Source organism: Ictidomys tridecemlineatus, chromosome 14, assembly GCF_052094955.1.
Source record: "Ictidomys tridecemlineatus isolate mIctTri1 chromosome 14, mIctTri1.hap1, whole genome shotgun sequence".
Classification (NCBI taxonomy): domain Eukaryota; kingdom Metazoa; phylum Chordata; class Mammalia; order Rodentia; family Sciuridae; genus Ictidomys; species Ictidomys tridecemlineatus.
Window position 1 is genome coordinate 1,893,413 of NC_135490.1, and position 16,835 is coordinate 1,910,247.

General features: G+C 52.8%; 1 protein-coding gene across 2 annotated transcripts in view; it reads right to left on the reverse strand.

Moving 5' to 3' along the window:
* Csmd1 (CUB and Sushi multiple domains 1) overlaps positions 1-16,835 on the reverse strand; it is a 1,629,066-nt gene that overhangs the window by 39,770 nt on the left and 1,572,461 nt on the right. For both annotated transcript variants that reach the window (XM_040292009.2, XM_040292008.2), the window contains exons 52-54: positions 11,096-11,269; positions 1,989-2,162; positions 541-714 (exon numbers count right to left, since the gene is read on the reverse strand). In XM_040292009.2, the coding sequence (XP_040147943.1) occupies positions 541-714; positions 1,989-2,162; positions 11,096-11,269 (522 nt within the window). The remainder of the gene's footprint in view (positions 1-540; positions 715-1,988; positions 2,163-11,095; positions 11,270-16,835) is intronic.

The window sequence follows — 16,835 nt, forward strand, 5'->3', positions numbered from 1 at the left end:
AGCCCAGGGGGTAAGTGGGGTACTTGTGAAAGCAGGGGTGATTGGAAGCCTCTGCCTCTGCCTGTCCTGTCACTTTACCACCAGGAAAGGCCTCGTCTCCATAGCAACATGCCCTGCCCTCAGTGAGGGAGACGTCAACTCTGAAGGATTAGGAGTGGGTGCAGCTCCACACGCCAACGCCTAGCCCAGAACATTCTTGGAAACTCCTGGTTTAGCCCAGTGTCTGGCTGTCTTTAAATAAATGAATCAAAAATCATTAATTAAAACTTAAAAACACTGAGACCTTCACAATTGCATTCGTGAGTCTAGAAGCATAGAGACCAGCAGGCCAAGCGCCTACGGCAGAAGTGCTGGGTGCAGGAATGAGGAAAAGAGCCGGGGCAGGGCGCCTGCTACAAGGAGAGGACCTTGGGCATGGTGACTTGCTCTCCAGCCATGCCAAAGGACAGACCGCCGTCTTCAGAAATGCCTTCCCACACCCACTTCATTCAGCCCGCCACGCCTTCGGACAAAGACCCCTTTCCCAGAGGCTCTTCCTACCTCGACAGGTGGGCAGGGGGCTACTCCACTGGCCGTTGCTCCGACACTGGGCCCGGGACGCACCCTGAAGCAAGTAGCCCGTGTGGCAGGTGAAATTCACCAGGTCATTCAGGTTGAACTCGCTGCCGTTGGTGACCCCGTGGGCGGGGTTCCCCGGGTGTCCACAGGTGATGGCTGCGGGAAGACAGGTGTACGTCACTCTCCGTGCTCAGCAGGCATGGCCAACACCTGGCACTGAGGGCACAGGTGAGCAGAGGACATGCAGGCCAGGTCTCCCACTGCCGCTGCACAGGTGCGTGTGCTTCCCGGGGGCTGTGGGAGACCAGCCACAGGCCTGATGACAGGCAGGTTTTACCACAACGATGGACACCAAGCAACCTGCCACTGACTATTATCCCTAGTCGAGTTGTGACAGAACAGCAGTGATTTGAAAACAAGAGATGTCCAGAAGGTTTGTAATGATCCTGCATTTTGAATATTGTCCCCTACGCCACACCAGTTTGAAATATCATGGGGTTTGCTTGAAACTTTGAGTGTTCTATGTGAAATGTTTCCAATACCAATGTAAATATCATGAAATTGGCAAAATAACTGCACACTCCAATATTGCTCTACTGACAGTGCCTAGCATGGGCTCCTCGGAGACGCAGTGAGCTGTCCCTAGGCATTCCCTACATCATGGCCATGTCAGCAAGGGGATGTCTGGACCTCTCAAAAGAAAGGCCACAAAGCTGGTGTCTTCCTCCTGCTTGTCTCGCCAACATCTTCCCTTCTAAGTAAAGCTTTTATCTCTGAGCTTTGCACAGCGCCCCAGCACTGTCACCGGTGATACCTGTCCCTGCAGTGTGGTACATCAACGTCTTGTTTGCTTAATTCACAGAAAAACAAAGAATATCTCAGAAGAACATTTGGTCTGAAGGGAATTTTGCAGCAAAGTTCTTATCGTAAAACCAGCAGTCAATATTCGTCGCTGAAGGTCTAGAGTTGGAGGACGGTTATACACTACACCCCGCCTCTGGCTACCAAAGGACGGCTGACTACACTCTGGATTCATGGTGAATCCGTGGCCAATGCAGACATCACAGAAGTATAAGGAAGTGTGGCCCCTTGAGGGCCCTGTGAGGCTGACCTGCGCCCAGACAGGAGGGCGCACTCCTCCATGGAGGGGGTTTCCACCTCCAGCTCTGTGCCAAGCTCTGGGGACAGACACGGGACACCTTTTCCCTGGACCCACTGAAAATGAGCTGGGGAGTGAACTCATGTGGACAGGAGGAAGGGGATCGAAGGGGTGGGAGGGGAAGCACCCAGATGGCACTCATGCCCCGAGGGGACGGCGAGTGGGAGAGCGTGCTCCTCTGCTCTCGGGAGAGAACACGGGAAGCATGACGTCACAGCAGAGGGGTGAGCGGGAGAGGAAGCCCCAGGGGGCAGGTCCGAGCTGTACTCACGGACACAAACGGGGGTCTGCCCCGACCACTTGTGGTCCTGCAGGCATATCCGAACGGAAGTGCCCACCAGCCGGAAGCCAGGCTTGCACTGGTACACCACCGTGTCCCTGTAGCTGGAGCCGTCCCCACTGATGTGGCCGTTCACGATCGGGTCCGGGGAGCCGCAGTGGCCCGCTGAAAAACAGAAGCAAGCCGCAGGAGGGACTGAGAGATGGCCTTCTGCAACGAGCTACGAGGTGACTATGGCTTTGGTCAAGTCCTGATAGCATGGGAATCTCCCCATCTCCATGATGTTTTATACAGTTTTTCTTTTCCTAATAATTATGCATAAATTAAGTTCTGTTTCTAATATGAAATTATTTATGATTATTTCCCGAGTTATATCTATATTACTATGGCATATTAGGTCACTTATGTGGTCTATTTCCAAATACATGCCCCAGAGAGGAGGAAACACTGTGGTCAACAGGAGCAGGGCTTGCAGCCCGTTGGCAGAAGAGGAGGAATTTCAGCAGGAGACAGGGTTGGGAATTGCAGAAGGAGAGAGACCAGAGGGTAGGTGCCTGTCAGACACCTGGACCTGAGTCACAGGTCAGCCAGGGAGAGGGGAAGGGGGCTGAGACCCACAGAAACAGGCGTCCATGGCGGGGCAGGAGTGGAGGGTGGCCGCGGGTGCACTGAACTGGCCTGGACCTAGGAGACGTGAGAGGAAGGCTCGCAGGTGGACCCAGGGGAGCCTGAGCCGCCCATGACGAGTGTATCCCAAGAAAGGAAGGTCTGGCGAGGCCAGGAGGACCACCAGTGCCTGCCTGGTCTCCCCTCCCCACAGCAGGGACAGAAAAGGGACACCCAGTGTGGCCAGGGAGGCTCTGGAGGGCGAGGCTCCTTCTCCCTGCTAGTGGACACTCAGCTTCCCTACCCGCTGGCCCCGGGCTTCTTCTACCCCAGCTCTCTCTTCCCTGCTTCTCTCCACCCTCTGACTTGCCTGTGCATTTTCTGTCTTTCACACACATATGGAAAGAGCACCTCATCAATCACCAAAACAGGAAGGATTAAAACTCACCAACGTTAACGTTAACAGGATCTGTGTCGCACGTGGGTTTGGATTGCCACCAACAAGAAAAATGGCGCCCCACCTTCTCTACCCAAAGAGTGAGCCTGTGCCGGGGAGGCAGCCACGCAAGATCAAGTGGAGGCAGTGCGCAGGGTGGGCTGGCCCTGGCCGCTGCCCTCTGCACAGAGCATGGAGCCAGGGGTGCTCTGAAGTCGGAGGACAGCCAGCTACGAAATGGCAAGCTGTCACACCCTGACGGGGCTCATTTCACCACTATGGAAACATCTAAATCATGCTCTCTATTTCTGCTTAGGCCAGCATGAGAGACCTGAGTTCTCCTGGTCCTGGAATCAAACCTACTATCAGCAAGGTGGCATGATGAGCAAGGTCACGTGCGCTCAAGGACTAGGAGGATTGCCCTAGGGTGCAGACATAGGCTGCAAAGACCTGTGTCCACCCCAGGCACTCTGCTTGTCCAGCGCTGGCCCAGCATGCAGCCCCAGCCAGGAGGACCAGTGTGTTCCCAGGGTTCCAGCCACTTCTGAGGGAATGGGCAAATAACAAATTTTTAGAACACAGAGCAAAATGACACAGTGAGATCCCCCCAAAGCATGGGCCACCTGCTTCCTGGTGCATTCTAGGTGGTGCTGGGTACTTGGGGTCACCTCCGAAGCCTGTCATCACTCCGAGAGGAGGGGACTTGGGACCAGGCACAGGGACGCTGAAGAAGGGGCATCCAACCACAGTCCTAACACCCGCTCTCTTTCCTGACCTGGGAAAATGTGTCCGGCTACACTCAATTATAAACTTAGTTACTTGAGTTTTGAGTCAGCGAGCGGAGTCTGAGGCGCAGGCGCTTCGAGAGGCTGGCAGTGCGCGCTCTCCTGGTGAGGAGGAGTCTGCACTTAGGGAGGCAGGGCAGCCCCTGTGGGGGCCATCTCCTGCAGCAGCCCTCTGACCATGGTGGACTGGGCTCTCTGAGGAGCCGGCGCTGAGCCCCTGGGGAAATGCAGGTGACTATGGAGACACTTCACCCCAGCCCAGACGGAAGACTCCGCAGGTGGCTTGCTCCCTGATCCTCCCCACGGGCTCCTGTGGACGGCTGGCCTCCCAAAGTGAGGAGGTGGCAGCACCTCCTTTCCACTCACTGTGCTCTCGGATCCTCAGAACTTCCTTCTCTAACACCTTCAAAGCCTTAGAACTACTATAGCTATTCACAAATACAGGTCATCCACACACCCTCACTTACAGCGTTTCTCCCAAATCTCAATTCTACTGTGTCAGAAGGCTGTGGAAGGGGCCTGCCTTAGACGGAATGTGAACTAAACCCACCGTGAGCTCCTGCTGTTCAGAACATTTTGCTATGTTCTTTGCACAAGAGGATAATATTTGCTACCTTCCTTGCTGCCACCCTGCTTTGGTGTCTCAGGCTTGACACATGCAGAGCTCTCTCTGTGCCTACCATCAGACTAGTATGTAATGATGTTCATGTCCTGAACCGTTACTCATTCCTTAATGCTCCCAATGAAGAGAAGTAAGCTGACTTCGCTGTTGGACAGTAATGTCCTTCACGTACCCGAACGCGTCCTCTCCTGTGCTAACTTTCACGTCAGTGATCCACTCATTTGCCATGGGCCAGTGATGTTGGTGGTGCTGGGGGTTAAGTGAAGAGCGGATTCCATCATGGAGAATATCCCATGGACAGGCAGAACATGCAGGGACCTCCTGGGATGGACGTGGGCGGCAGAGACTGGAGTCACACAGGACCAGGGACCCTGCCTGAAGGGGGAACTTTCAGGCCCTAGGAGGAGCCACTTTAAACCAGTAAGGGCGACTGAAAGGACTCTAGTAATGGAAATCAGGAATTTCAGTTACTCTTTGCAGTCTCTCCCTAACCACAAGGAGGAAGAAGACTTCATCTGACCCATGGCTGTGAGCACAGAAGGACAGCCATTGTGGTGTCTGCTCAGCTTCCCACGCGCACACAGCAGACTCACTCTGTGGCTCTTCCACTGTGACGGGGACTTAGTAGCTCCAGCTCCACAGAGTGTGAGCAACAGCAAAGAAGAACAAAAACTCTATTCACTGCAAAATTAAAACATATGGGGGAGGGTTGCCCTGCTCGGCTGAGAACAGCATATCAAGTACCTGAAGTCGTGCGGTCATCTGGCCGACCCCAGGCCGCGATGCCAGGTCCAGGCGCTTTTTCCCTGAGGTTTGGCTCTAGCATGAACACTGCATGCTTTCTGCGAGCAGGCCTGGGGCAGGAGCGCCCTGGCCATCACACGCCCTGACCTCCTGGCCAGTGTCAGCCGGTAACCGTCACAGCCTGGACAGAGCACTAGGCATTGAGTGTGGGCCTAACTCCTACCAAACTTACCCAGAACCCACGAGCCTGGCACTCCTGTACCCAGAGAACTGACAAGGGAGTGACGGAAGGTTAGAGAGATGCTGAAACCAAACCTGCAGTTTTCAGTCAACATACAGATGGGGACAGATTTAGATAAGTCCTAAAGGCACTGCCTCCTCTTCTTTCTGTTCAACCACGAAGTGACAAATTCCTTCACTACCACCTTCTAGAACTTCTCCATCCCACCCCCACCCTCTGTGCTCGGAGGTGTGACTATGCCACGGGTCATTCACCAACTTCCCCAAACTGGCTCAGAAGCAAAATGGAGAATTCAGTGCCAAGGTAGGTACTTGGACTGTGGTTAGGCTCAGCTAAGTGTTTTAAACACTAAAACTCAAAAAACAAACTAGATCAAATCTGCCATTGCAGAGGGCCTGCTGGAACTCACTAACAAGGACAGAGCACGGGCAGTTCCACAGCCGGGCCTGAAGTGCACTGTGAGGAAGGGGTGGACCTCGGTTCTGCACCTCCCACCAAGCCCGGCCTGTCTCCCTAGTTGGCCCAGGGACGCCCCCTACCCGGCTTTGAAACTCACTCTCACTGTATTTTGGTTACAATAGGAGAAAAATTTATTTTAACACTCTCTAAAATTGGTTCACGAGGACCTAGAATCTGCCGAATAACTCTTCCACCCTAGCTCTGAAATCAGGAGCCAGATGGATGGAAGGCTGAGTTGTCTTCCAAGCAAGGACGCTGAGTGGAGGAAGGCCAAAGCCAGAGCCAGAGGCTGGAGGGCGGGCTGGGGGAGACGCCCACTGCCTCAGCGCAGGCTTCCCCGGGGCCGGCAGCGAGTGCCCAGCAGCGAGTGCCCAGCAGCGAGTGCCCGGCAGCGAGTGCCCGGCAGCGAGTGCCCAGCAGCGCACTTGGGAGGACACGGCAGGAGGCCACTGCTCCACTGTCACCTGTGTAGCTCAGTCAGCACTCGGACCAAGGAGCAGCACTCTGGGGTCTCCAGGGCAGCCCTGCTAAGGCCTGTTCTAGAAGGTTCTGTGTGTATGCTACCACTCTACCGTGTGGACGTTCTCGGGTAAGACGGTCCTGTGTGAACCAGGCTCCTGTTCACCCCTCTCTGGTGGAGAGGGTGCGTGAAAGTCAGTTCTCTGGGTGGCCGTGGTCCCTTCCCCTTTCCTGCAGGTACCACGGGGGAATTCTTCCCGCTCCTTCTACAGTGTGGCTCCATGAAGCCATGTTTAATTGAGAGGATCTTATCCCCAGATTCTTCCATACCGTGGGCCCTCTGTCCTGGTGGTGCAGTGAGTCAGGCCCCTGCTCTCCCGTGGGGGCCTTCTGAGGGACTGACTCGGGAGCCTCTGATGCTAGTGGGGGACAGAGAGTGTGGTCAGAGGATCTGCCTTAACCTCACACCAAGGTCATGGGGGGCACTTCACAGGCTGGGAGGGCAGGGTGAAGCCACCTATGAGAACAGTCAGCCCTTCGTCCCACACATCCTGCATCTGCAGCTCAAACACGGATAGAAAATACATCCAAAAAAGAGTTTGATCATCATCATTCTCCAAGTGACAGAGCATAACCACCGTCTCCTCAGGGTTGCAGATGACCAGGGACAATAAGCCACCTAGAGACGGCTCACGTGCACAGCAATGTGTGCACAGGTCTGTCCTGTGCCTTACATCAGGGACTTGAGCTTTTGTGAATCTTGGGGTTGTGGAACCGGTTCCCATGGATACCAAGGGAAGGTCTGTGAAGATGTGGGGTTTCAGAAATGAGCTCTAATTTGGAGATTATTAGGTTCCACTTGCTCCACAGAAACTCACTGTGCCACCTGGGAGCAGGACCAGGCTCTCCCAGGTGTAGCACAGAAGCTGCAGCCTTTGATATGGGGTGTGCGCCATTAGCGGGAACCAGAGGGGCACCCTTCTCTCCCAAGGCCACATGCTCAGACACCCACACGCTCTCCCCTCTTAAGGTCACCTTCTCAATGTGTCAGTTTCTATCAGAACACACACTAAATATTGGTGTGGGGATTAGAACAAAGCCTACTTTTAGGAGATCTATAAACCAAATGTTCAGCCTTAGTATTTGCTTTGTGATTATTGGGGCTTTTTGCTGACAACCACATTCAGCATTACCAATACCCTGCACCATGGCAGCATTAGACACTCGGTGTGCTCAATGGTGGCCACTCTTGCAGCCCGTGTCTTTGGCTGACTCAAGCTGATTTGACGGTTAATGCCAGGGCTGATTTACAGACTCTTCTTGAGTATTACTGAATGGTCACAAGATGTCAAATGGGCCAGACTCTGTGTGCAGGAAAACTGTCCAGGCACTGAGCACCTGCAGACATGTCACTCTCCAGATGGAGCATATTAAAGGAACACTGCCTGAGATGTCCTCATAGGGCCATGCCCAGCAGTGTCCTCTGTCACAAAGGCTGGGGCCACGGAGCGAGTGCTGGTGTCCCTCTGAGCAGGTGGCTGTCTCGCATAGGGCAGGTGGCAGTCACACCCAGCTCAGGTCCAATTTCTCTGCCACAACAGGCAGGTTGTCAAGTGTCTCTGGTTAGGGTTTGGATGTGAGTGTCCTCCAAAAGCTCACGTGTGAGATGTACACCGTCTTACACAGAAGGTTCAGAGGAGAAATGGCAGGGTTTGAGAGTCTTAACCCCATCATGACTCCAGCCCCCCTGATGGGATTAACTGGGTGGAAATCGGTGGGGTGTGTCTGGAGGAGGTGGTCCTGCGGGTGCGGCTTTAGGGGCTGTATTTTGTAGCTGGTGCGTGGAGTCTCCCTCTCTCTGCTTCCTGATCACCAGGTGAGCCCCTTCCCCCAGCATTCTACCATGATGGCCTGCCTCCCCTGGAGCCCCGAGGAGTAGAGCCGGCTGTCTATGGACTGAGACCTCTGAAAACCTGAGCCTCCAAATAAGCTTTGCGCCCTCTAAAATTGTTCTTTTCAGTTCTCTTAAAGTAGCGAACATGATGACTAAAACATCTGTCTAACACAACCTGGGGCCACACAATTATTTTAGGCCAGATTTGATATGAAGAGACATTTAGGCCAGTACCAGCATGATATGGGCAGTCTTGGGGCTGTCAGAAAATTTTAGCCTGTTCATATTTTTTTATGTAGATCCTAAATATTTTGGTAGATAATGCCCATCGGCTGAATTCCTTCCCAGTCCTGTCTGCCTGTCAAGTGTCTCGTGACCCTCCTCCCAACCTACCCTGTGCACACAGACCTGGACAAACCCAATGGAAGTGCTGCCCGTCTATAAGGAGGACAAGAATCTATCCAAGTCAGATTTCCTCTGTTAGGTGAAGCTGTCTTTGTAATACCCATTTTAAAAACCCTGCTTTTCTGATGTTTCTTTCTGTACTCTTGCTCTGGATCAGCAGACGGCATTGCAGTGTTCTTAACATATCTCACCACCATCAGACCATCTCTAAGGACAGCCTCATGTCAGCTTTGCATCTCAGTGACCGCAAGTCCTCGCTAGACAACTTGGAGGAGGAAAAGTTTATTTTGGCTTGTGGTTCAGTCCATGGTCAGCCAACTCCATAACTCTGAGCCCAAGAAAAGGCAGAACATCAGGGCAGAGTGGCACGGCCACCAGGAAGCAGACAGAGCTCTGCTCATCAGGAACAAAACAGACCCCAAATTCTTGCCCCAGCGACCTACCTCCTCCAGCTACATGCTACCTGCCTGCAGTACTGCCTAGTTAACCCATATCAGTGGATTAATTCACCAGCTGGGTCACAACTGCCATACTCTAATCCTTTTACCTCTGAACCCTCCTGCATTGTCTCACGCATGATCTTTCAGGAAATACCTCATATCTAAACAAAACAGCCACAAACAGCAGGACTGAACCAGACCTCGTCACAATGTCACATGAGTTCTTCTCCACATTTGTCCAGGCTGGAATTACCACCTGGCCACAGAGAGTTCTGTGCCAGGTGTGCTCTGTGCAAACGAAGTAGACCCTGCCACACCGAGAACCCTGCATCCCCACGGTGACCACAGCGCCTGGGCCATCTGACTCCTGGAATCACTGTGTTTCTCTTCTCTGTGTTGAAGTTCCACCTGTAATGCAGGTGGCCTCCGCCGTGCCTCCCCTGGGCTTCACCACCCCCACCTCCACCAGCCTCCTCCCTGGGTCTGTCACCTCCTCCCTCTGCAGAAGTGCTGCTTTCACACATCCCCTGACACTCATTATTCCCAACTTGTATTAAAGGTACTTGTGTTTCCCTTGCGTAATGATTCCATGGAAGGAAATACCTCATCTCATTTACCTTCACATGCTACTCAACAGCCCTTGAGGATCTAAAAGGAAATCACTAGGTAAAACTCACAAGCACACAAGCATAGATGGAGACTCTTTTTTTTTTTTAACTACTTACCCTCTGGCTAAGTTGGCATTGGGTTTTTCAAGTATTTTCCCTACTCTGCTGACACACAGCACATATTTTACACTGTTGTGTATTGTATAAAATAGAAGGGGTAGGTTTGATATTTCTACTCTAATGCCGTCTTTTTGCGGTAATACAATTATGATTATCAGTTGTTTTATGAAACATTTTTACTTGGAAATCTGAAAAAATACAAGGCCTTTGAAAAATACATTCCAACTTTATTCTCCAAGAACAATGAAAAATGCCAAAAATGTCCTTTTGAATCATGTCACCTAGCTATTTTAGTGATGTGAGGGTCACCATGATACATTTACCATAATATGCCTCTGCTCATGGTCACCACAGTGCAGGGATGCAAATCTCCTCTAAATAATAGCAATGCTGTCTGGTAAGGAGATGATGTTCTGTGCCCGGGATGGCTCTCACAGACAACTTGCAAACTGCACATCAAAGAGGTGACACAGTGGTTCCTGGCACCCCGAGAACTCCTTCCTGCAGCATGCGGTGGTCCCTCTGTGGGCAGGGAAGGAACGTCTGGAGGTCGATCTTCTCTGGGTTTCTACTCTGCCTTCGTCCTCTTTCTTGAAATTCTCCCAACTCAAAGGGAGAGCAGACCTCACTGTTCCCAGTCCCTGGTTCCACCCCACCCTAAAGTGATCCGAGCTCCTGGGGGGCTTAAGCCCACCACAGCCGAGGCTTAGTGATCATATGACTGTGGGGGTCAAGGGGGTCAAGAGGGCCAGTGTGAGCCCGACCCCCAGGCCTGGGGAAGCTGCTGAGATGAACCTCTGTGCTCTCAGCTGCTGCCTCAACTGCTTTCACACACCCACAGCCGTCTATTAGTCATCATGCCTGACATTTAAAGCTCTCAGTAAAACCCCGAAATTGTTACACGCACTCTATTTCAAATAATTCGCTCCGCTTTTATAAATTCAGATTAATGTCACTTCAACTTCTGGACATAATTTTAAGAAGATGAAGTATGATTATCTCTAAAACTTGTGTCTGTGTGTCCTCACCTCATGGCTGTGGTCTCTGAGTGCAGGCTCACTCCCAGCCTCTGGGAGGTCACCTTCATGCCACGCAAGGCGACATGTGAACATCTTCATTGCTCCTACTAAGAACACGGCCTCTTCCAATGCTCTGTGAGGCCCTTGGTGATGCGGCCTGGAGACCCGGCAGGACCCAGAGCCTCCAGAGCCCTAGCGCAGGAAGCCGTGCCAGCCCGTCCACCAGGGTCACCAACAGAGGGAGGACGCGAGGAACCTACCCAGGCACCGCGTTTCGGACCCACTCCAGAGGCCGTTGGCCAGGCACTCCCGGACGTGGGAGCCCACCAGCGTGTAGCCCGTGTTGCACGTGAAGATGGCCGTGGCGCCGAAGGCCGTCAGCGTTCCGATCTTGTTTCCGTTGGGGGGGAAGGACAGGCTTCCGCAGGAGACGACTAGAAGAGAGACAGGGACAGTGTTGAGGTCCGCGCATTGCCCTGCCCCAACGCCAGCCCAAAGTCTCGGATGCTGACTTCACGGAGGACACGCAGCAGGCGCTAGACTGTCACCTGGGAAGCCTCTCCCTCCTGCATCCTGAAAATGGAAACGCCGGCATCGGAGGGACCTGCCACGTCCTGGATGCCCGCCACCACCCTCAGTTGTCCTCTCACTTCCGCCCCACGGTAGCCAGGCTTCCTCAGAGGAGTTCATGGGGGAAAGCAGAGGGCACTGAAGCCTGGGACTGACCGGGCCAGCAGGGCCAGCTCCCTCTCTTCCGGGTCCCTGTCACTGCTGGGTCCTGAGCTCCGTGTGAATGCTGACTGCACAGTGCCCACAGCACCTTCCCGAGGAGGACTGGCAGACACTTGGCTGGCCCTTCTGTGGTGGTGGGCGGGTGGCTGTGAACCCCAAAGCCTGCCCTGGTCCTCAGAGGCAGCAGTCCAGGGTGCCCCAGCGCACTCCATTGTAGGAGGTGAATTCATAGCCACTTCGGAGGCCCTCAGAGGACCGCATGCATCTCTGCACTTCAACTCCAAACACTCAAGACAAGAATCACAGACCCCAGGGAGGAAGGAAATCACAAGTTGTCAAAGACTACGGACCCTGGGGGTCTCACGTGTTTTAAACTGGTTTAGCATGAAAATCTCACAAAAGCCACTGGGGAGAAGGGTCCAGGGCACATGAGTTAGGAGGCGTACAGCGGAAAGCCTCAGGGGCAGAAAGCCGATTCCTCCTGACGGTGAACAGACAGAGGTGGCAAAGCGTCCACCACCCAGGCCGGTTCTGCCTCGCACAGATGGGCATCTGCCCCTGCCAAGGTGTGACAGCACCTGACACACAGGGTGCACAGAGGACCCGGAGAGGAGACAGGTGCAGGTGCATGAGGCCTGTCTTACACAGGACCAGACTCAGTGAGGGATAGAGACCAGGGCACCCAAGTCAGGATCCATCCAGGGGACCGACTCAGTGTGAACACTACGGCCGGTCAAGTGAGGACGGACATCAGGTGCCTGGCATTGAGGCCAACCCTGTTAGCTGGGCTGCTTTTACTTCACTATGTGGCCACCACTTGGTCTCAAAGGGGAACACAGCCAGCAGCTTAGGTGTGGCCTGCAGGACTGTCCACCTGGAACCCGGGAGATCAGGGCTGGCAAGCTCCCTATCACTCAGCACTGCACTGTCTAATCCTCGAGCCAAATGTCACTGGGCTCAAGGAGGATTTAGATTGTTACAGGAACTTTTCTCTGAGCCTTTTCCCAAACACAATGAGAACCGTTCCTTGAACTGTGATGTTTAATAACCCTTTGTAGACGGTTGGGTGATTGGGTCGGGTTCTGAGAGTGAGTGCTTGCTGGGAATGTGTTACACGGCCATGAGGCCCAGCAGCCTTTCCTGACAGGCTGGTGGGGAGACTGGTGGGGCCTGGGTTTCTACATCCTGGCTGTTCTCCAGCTTCAGTGGCACTATGCTGGGGACAAGGCTATTCTGTTTGTCCTCTAGTAAGGGTTAAGCAATTGTAAAGAACTAAAGCAACCAATCTGAGCTTTCAGCAGCTGGATAACGGGATTTCAGACACACAGTCTCCTTTGGCTGCAGACCCAATGGGTTAACGAGGACAGCAGCGAGGGTTTGGGAAAGCCAGTCTAGCGGGAGAGGGCCTCCCTCCCCACTGACGGAAGCCTTTGTCCAGCAGCCAGGAGGAGGTCTGGCCTCCACACTAGTGACCCCTGAGTTTCCAAGATGGACGCACTACGTGTGCTTCCTTACCTCCCATCACACGTGGGTCATGCTGCGATCTGAAGGGCTCCTCTGATTCCTGGGGCCCACCTTTGCACAGGACAACACTCAGCTGTGGCATCCACAGTGTCCTGCCCACAGCTGGGGCACCTGGCCTGTCGTACACCTTGACTCTGGTCATGAGCCTCTCTCCCCCAGCAAGGCTTCCTCTCCTCCTCCTTCAATTCTGCTCTGGGTCCCCACTGAAATAACTGCCCTGGGACACGCTTCTCACACACCTGTAGGTCGACACTCCTGTCTATTATGTGGACATTACTTATAAATGAGCCCACGGGTAGCTTCTCTCAAGCTGGATGAGGCCTGGTGAAGGTGCCCTGGCCATGAGCAGCTGGCAGCTGGAACACGCTGCATGAAGGGGCAGGACCCTCCCCCTCCAGGAAGGGCTCAGGGGCAGGCTGTGTAGACCAGGGTCCTGGACTGTGTTATGAGGTCTACAGGGCTGGAGCTACGATCTGCCACTGGATGTAAGTCAGGAGAAGATGCTCACTGAAGGAGAGTGGCCTTAGACTGGAAACGGGCTGCTCCAGTTGTCCCTTCAACCGTTTCACGTGGGCTGTGATTTACTCATGCTAAGTGTCTAGAACATTCAACTTCAGCTGCCCTGAGTGGAGTGGCAGTGCCCCCCTAGGGTGCAGGTGGGCACACGCTCCCTCATGTCCAGCAACCAGTCCAGATGCACCTCCACTTACAAACAGGCCAACAAAGACCAGGCTGCCTGCTTCCTGCTTCCCTTCATGACCAAGTCTGATTTAAGAAGCCTATAAATTAGCAGTTAGGAAAGAGGTACTTTCTAGAATTTAGCCAATGTTCTTTGCATATCTATACTTTAAAAATTCCCAGTTAGATTTTTCTATCTGTGTGTAAGTATAAAATCTAAATGTAAAGAATTTTTCTAATTTCATGGATTTATGCAATGAACGTATTTCTTACTTTTAAAGTACAAACAACAGGCAGAGCAACAATGAAATTTAACAAGAAGAGGAAAAGTGGCTGCCCTCTTTCATTAAGACCTTGACCTGCAGAGACCTGTGGGGCCCCTGGACATGACTCTAGTCCTGTTGCTGCCCTTGGGGAGTAGGACTGCAGAGCTAAGGCCTTGTCCTGCTGACCCGTGGAGACCTAGGGCTCTCCCAAGGACACCTAGGAGTCTCACTCCTACCTGGAGGGGAGCATCACCATCCTCCAAATCCTGGAGAGCTTCTCAGCTGGTCTCCATTTGCTAGGTGGCCCAGGGTCAGCTCTGCATCAGGGCTAACTGGACCCCAGAATGGGAACTTCTGACCCTTCCAGCCCCTGACCAAACAGGTAATTGAAAGCAACCAAATTCCTGAGACTGAGGGCAGGGCTGTTCTGAGGTAAGCCACGGGCAGCCCGTTGGTGGGCTCCTCGGCCACACCAGGGGGGTGGACGGCCGAGCACTTGAAGCCTCTGTTGGCCCCAATCGCAGGTGGGGAGCCACCTCCTGTTCCTCCTGAGCAGGAGCCTCCACAGGCTGGCCAGTGGGGTCATGAAAAGGTGTCACTAAGTCACTTTTATTTAAGGAGCGTTTGAACTTGCAGTTTTCCACACACCCATGCAAGAGTGGAGTCTGCTCCCTTGGGGTTCAAATCATGTGCTCCTGAGTGTGGGTGGGCAAAGCTAGGGCGCCTGGGGACTGGGGACAGGGGACAGAACCAGATGCAGACGTGTTCCAGAGTAAAGGAGCTCATGCGTGCATTGAGTCTTTTCTTGTAGAGCCCAAGGTAGTGCGAACATCATGAAGTTCTAAAAACATTTTTCACTTAATATTTTGGGTAACTCTTGATGATGGTTAGTACTTCTCAGTTTTATACTGGCTGTGTGTTTTTCTGATATTTTAAACTGAACTTTTGAAATGTACAGAGTTATCATTCTGAGGGTATTGACAAATATTGGATATTTATCCTGAATAATAAGACCAATAACATTAGGTTCTAAAGAGGTTATGAAATTAAAAAGCAATAAAAGTGGTTATTAAAAGCCACAATGACCCCAGTACCCTGAACATCCATGCTGAAGGGACTTTTAGACAGAATGGTCCTGCTGTTCCTCCCAGGGCTCTGCCTGAGGCTATGTGTGCCTGAGACACCCTAAGCCTGCGCTCTGCGCTGCTCCTCTGAACAGCACTTCTGCAAATACAACCGAAGACCTCCTGGTCCCATAGCTCTTTAGACTCCATGTGCACCTCACTGTCCACCTGCCCAGTGGGTGGACATGTCCACTAACATGACATGGTGGAGTAAGAGGTGGGAATGAGAACCCAGCAGCCTCTATCCAGCCAGACAGTAAGGAGACTGGCAAATTTCTAAAATAAAGATAATCTTTTCACTATTTTTTATTTTGTTTGGAAATAAATCCGTACTGTATATAACAATGTGCCATTTATGTTAGCATGTAATTGACTTATTGCTGTTTTGAATGGATCAATAAGGATTTAGAATTTTTCTATGTATAGGCAGAACTACCACCAGGCCCTGAGTTAGCTCACTTTGAGTAAACAAGAGTGAGATTATCTAACTGGGACTCACCCTGTGAGTGACCCTTTGAGTGGCCAGGAGACCACTGAGAGAGACCACAGCCAGCAGCCCGAGAGGGCTGGCACGGGGTACGAGCCCAGTCGCCCAGAGTAGCCCATCCCTGGTGCCTCAGCCGCCCAGGCAGTGGCAGGGAGCTCGCCCGGATGGCAGCACATGGACACAGCCCTTGGAAGCCCCACGCAGGGGACCCACATGGGACACAGTGAGCACCCAGGCTAGAATCTGTGGCCCAACACACCTGGGTGGCCCTGAGCCTCTGAGTTAGTGGGAGCTGGCCACGCAGCAACCCTGAACTTGAGCAGCCCTGACCGCTGCTGTCCAAGGCTGGACACGCTCTCACTGCACTCACCCCTGTGGGCACCACAGCTCTTGAGGCCACTGTGTTGCCACAATTCCAAAGCTCTGAGAAAGAGGGGACTCTGAGGGGCCAATAAAGGCTGGTAATTCAGAGAGCACCAGGATGGACACGCTGCTAAGAGCACCACAGCCACCATGGCACTGCCCTGCTTCAGAGAGAGGAAAGCTCTGCCGAGCTCTTTCGTTAGGTTAACACTTAAAAAATAATGAGAAATAGAGATAAATTCCCAGCATCAGTATCAATCCTCTCGTGGAAAGAAAATAGATAAGGTTGGAGGCGTGGCTCATAGGTAGAGCACCCACCGGCACGGAGAAAATAAAGAAAAAGAAAAATCTAATTTTCATGAGAAAACAAGGATTTTAAAGAATTTTAAACAAGCATAGAAACAAGTAGTTACACCAGAGGATTTTTAAAAACCAAGGATTTTAAACAAGGACTTTTTTGTCAGGGGGACAAAATGAAGAGTTTGTGCAAAAAGGACTTCCCTTGGCCACATGAGGACAACTGGACTACAGATGTTTGTGGAGACACAGGGGCGAACAGTGACTTGGTTCACTGATCCTGGAGACCCCACTCAGCCATGGTGATGCCTGAAGGACCCAAATGACAACACTGACACAACAGGCCACAGTGTGCAAGGTGGACGTGTCCACGCAGGGGGACACAGGCAGGGAAGTGGGTGTGCGGTCTCTGCCGGGACAGGCTCCTTAGGAGCCAGCAGAGCCAGTGTGTTCCCATGGAGACAGGAAGGCAGAGGGCCTGAGGTTCAGGGCAGAGGCAGGAGAGGCCAGCCGTGGGCTCACCTGCTGC